Source organism: Eimeria maxima, genomic scaffold (assembly GCF_000499605.1).
Source record: "Eimeria maxima Weybridge genomic scaffold, Emw_scaff1583, whole genome shotgun sequence".
Taxonomy (NCBI): domain Eukaryota; phylum Apicomplexa; class Conoidasida; order Eucoccidiorida; family Eimeriidae; genus Eimeria; species Eimeria maxima.
Window position 1 is genome coordinate 1 of NW_013564517.1, and position 2,997 is coordinate 2,997.

Here is a 2,997-nt window from a genome sequence, read left to right on the forward strand (position 1 = left end):
TACACCAGACAAATAATTGTATCCAAGCAAGCCGGCAGTGTATACATCCACTCAACAAGCCCATTCGGTCATGCAGCTACGGAGTGCATACAAGTTGCAGGTGTGTGCACCAAAGTGCAAATTATTGCACATATGCATGCAAGCATAAATCGACTACATACGCACATGCATACAGGCATTGTAGGGTACCGCCATGACTGACTTTCATTTACGTTACAACGCATAGAGTGGTGCTTCACAGTTTGATTTAGCCAGTTACAAATGATTTTAATGCATTATAAATACCTGTATGAATGTATTAAGGGTTTGAATATACAATATTGTGTTTGAGCGCACCTCTTAAAGCAATGAATTTGCTGTGCTTGCAGGGCCTTTGGATTCTTCAAAAAGCCCAACATGCGCTAGACACCTGGTTATTCCTCCCACCAAGAGAGCAAACGCGCGTCAGGGACCTTTGTGCGAATACTCACGGGGCAATCTTCGCCTCTGTCAAATGCAAGCCTTTGCGAATTTATAGCATATTGATGTTCATCTATACGGGACTTCAGGGCAATGAAACAACGCACGACGAGAAAAGCAGCACCCAGCGATATCAACAACGAGGTCAGGACAGTTGGCGGCGAAGCGTTGCGTGGCACTCTGTTCGGCAATGGAACGCCGCCATGAACAACAGCTGCTTCATTATCTGCTAAATCATTCATCGACGATACACGCAATGCGTCGTGTGGCTCATGCATACCGGTCATCGCTAGTGAAAATGGAAATATTGAAACGAAAATCATGAGAAGCGAGGGGCACATTTTTGCTTAAGGGAGCAAACACTTCTCCTCAGCAACGCTAAGAATACAAACTTGAACGGTATAGAGAGGTGAGCGAGCGTATCGGGTGAGGTGCGTGAGCGTATCGGGCGGCGGTTTTTTGTTGTACGCCTTTTGGTTCGGTTGCACTCAATGTAGGCCTGGCGAAGACTGTACCTTTCAGTCGGGAGGCGCGCTGTGCTTCCTGATGCATCCGCTGTGATTCCTGGTGCGTCCGGGAGAACGACGGCATCTTGGGTATGCATGCAACGAAGTCCAATGTGGGTCTATCCTTGTAATAATTCTTCATGATCTTGGGTTCAACGAGTCTATCCCTTTGACAGTGATGATGGAGCTGATCACCAATTTTTCAGATACCTTCGAACTTGCTGTCTTCTTTATGCGCCCCTCAGGGTAATGCAGATGTTGCATCTTATCGAGCAACTAATGTGACCTAACTTGGAGCCAAAATACTAAAGGATCAGGGTTCTGTTCAACCAACGTATGCCCGTCCAAAGGCATCCTGAGCAGAACTTGGAGCGCCTGAAGCTGCAAGAGAACAGGCAACGAGCCGGAAAGCTGCTTCACACCAAGGTTCGAGAGAGCATCATATATATATAAAGCGCAAACGAGGCCTTCTTGTTTGCATGCAACCAAGTTGGCGCATGAACCCTTACGCGCTCCTAGAAAACAAATGGCTCGCTAGCAAAAGTACTCAACAACTCTCTAAAGCACAAACGAGGCCTTCTTGGTTACATGCAACCAAGAAGCCTCGTTTGCGCTTATATATGATCCCCTCTCGAACCACCTTGCTACATCGGGCACACAATGGTAAACCAAGAGTGGGACGAGAGTCCAAAGCCTACCAAGAGGGCCAATAGAGCTACAGCCTAACAGGACAACTCACCTTATAGGTTTCTTTAAGGCCAGCGACCTCCCGCACCAGTCTAGTTGACCACTTGTCTATCCTTAAACGAAACGCATAATTTATTAAGTAGTAAGGAACCAGCGCAATATGCAATGTGCCCAGGCGTCGTGGTCACAGTGGCTATAGTGCGGGTTCATTATCTTATCGGAGAACTATCGTTCTCCGATAATGTCATCCACAATAAATTGATCTGTCGGGTTGCCGGCGTCTTTACAGACAGGTGGCCAGCCCACCTGGGCTTCCTGTGGTACCTGGGTCTCCTCCCGGGGGTAGTGGGAAACCAGCTGAGACACGTGGAAGACGTTGGCTCCCTCGCAGGTGGGTTGCAAGGCAAGGGGGTAAGCCACCTTACCAACACGTTCAGCTACTGTGAGTGGACCTCGGTACCGGGGTTCTAACATGGTGCAATGGTTGAGTGCTGGCAAATGTTTGCTGCGGAGCCACACCTGATTGCCCACCTTATACTCCATGGCTCGGCGCTTTGAATCTGCGTAGTACTTCTGTCTCCACTTAGCCCTCAGTATGTGGCTACGAGCCCGATCACAAAGCTGCCGAAAGAGCTTAGTAATGGGTGGGGTGAGTGTAGGGGGCAATGCCCGAATAATATCTAGGTCTGCTGCAGTAACTGGGTTCTCTCCGATCATTACCTTTAATGGAGAGATATCTGTAGAGGAGTGGTGTGTGGAATTATAGGCCAGCTCCAGGGCCGGTGGCAGGCCCTCCCAGTCCCGCTTGTCCGCCTGGATATATGTACGCAGCATTTGCTCGAGGGTACGATTGACGCTCTCCGTCTGACTATCCGTTTGCGGATGGTAGGGGGAAGGCATAGCCCTCTGAATATTAAAGCGTGAGCATAGCTGTGCCCACACTTCGGACTGAAACCGCGGGTCCGTACCGGAAATAACGGTTTCGAGGAAGCCGTGATATCTGTTAAGCTGGTCAGCCAGTAGGGTCATAGTGTCGTCAGCGGAAAAGGACTTCTTTGTGGGAACGAAGTGGGCCATTTGCTGAGTGAATCCACTACTACAACAATGGTGTCGTTCCCTGACGTCGTGGGGGCAGGTGCGTAATAAGGTCCAGGCTGAGATGGCTTTATCGGCGGGAGGGAATTAGAAGCTGCTGTAGGAGGCCGGGGGGCTCGGCACTGTCTACAGGAGACCACGTAGGCGTTAGTGTAGGCTCGCATGCCGGGCCAGTAGTAGTGCTGAGGGCTATATATGTTTTCTTCGGTCACCTGTGCTCGGCCGTCACGTGGTCGTGGTGGGTGTACAA

General features: G+C 49.9%; 1 protein-coding gene across 1 annotated transcript; it reads right to left on the minus strand.

The window, feature by feature from the left end:
* Positions 1-1,877: 1,877 nt before the first annotated feature.
* EMWEY_00053950 (hypothetical protein) lies at positions 1,878-2,729 on the minus strand (the record flags this gene model as incomplete). The annotated part of the gene is made up of 1 exon (XM_013480078.1): positions 1,878-2,729. The coding sequence occupies one exon, from the start codon at positions 2,727-2,729 to the stop codon at positions 1,878-1,880; it is 852 nt and encodes a 283-aa protein (XP_013335532.1).
* Positions 2,730-2,997: the final 268 nt, after the last annotated feature.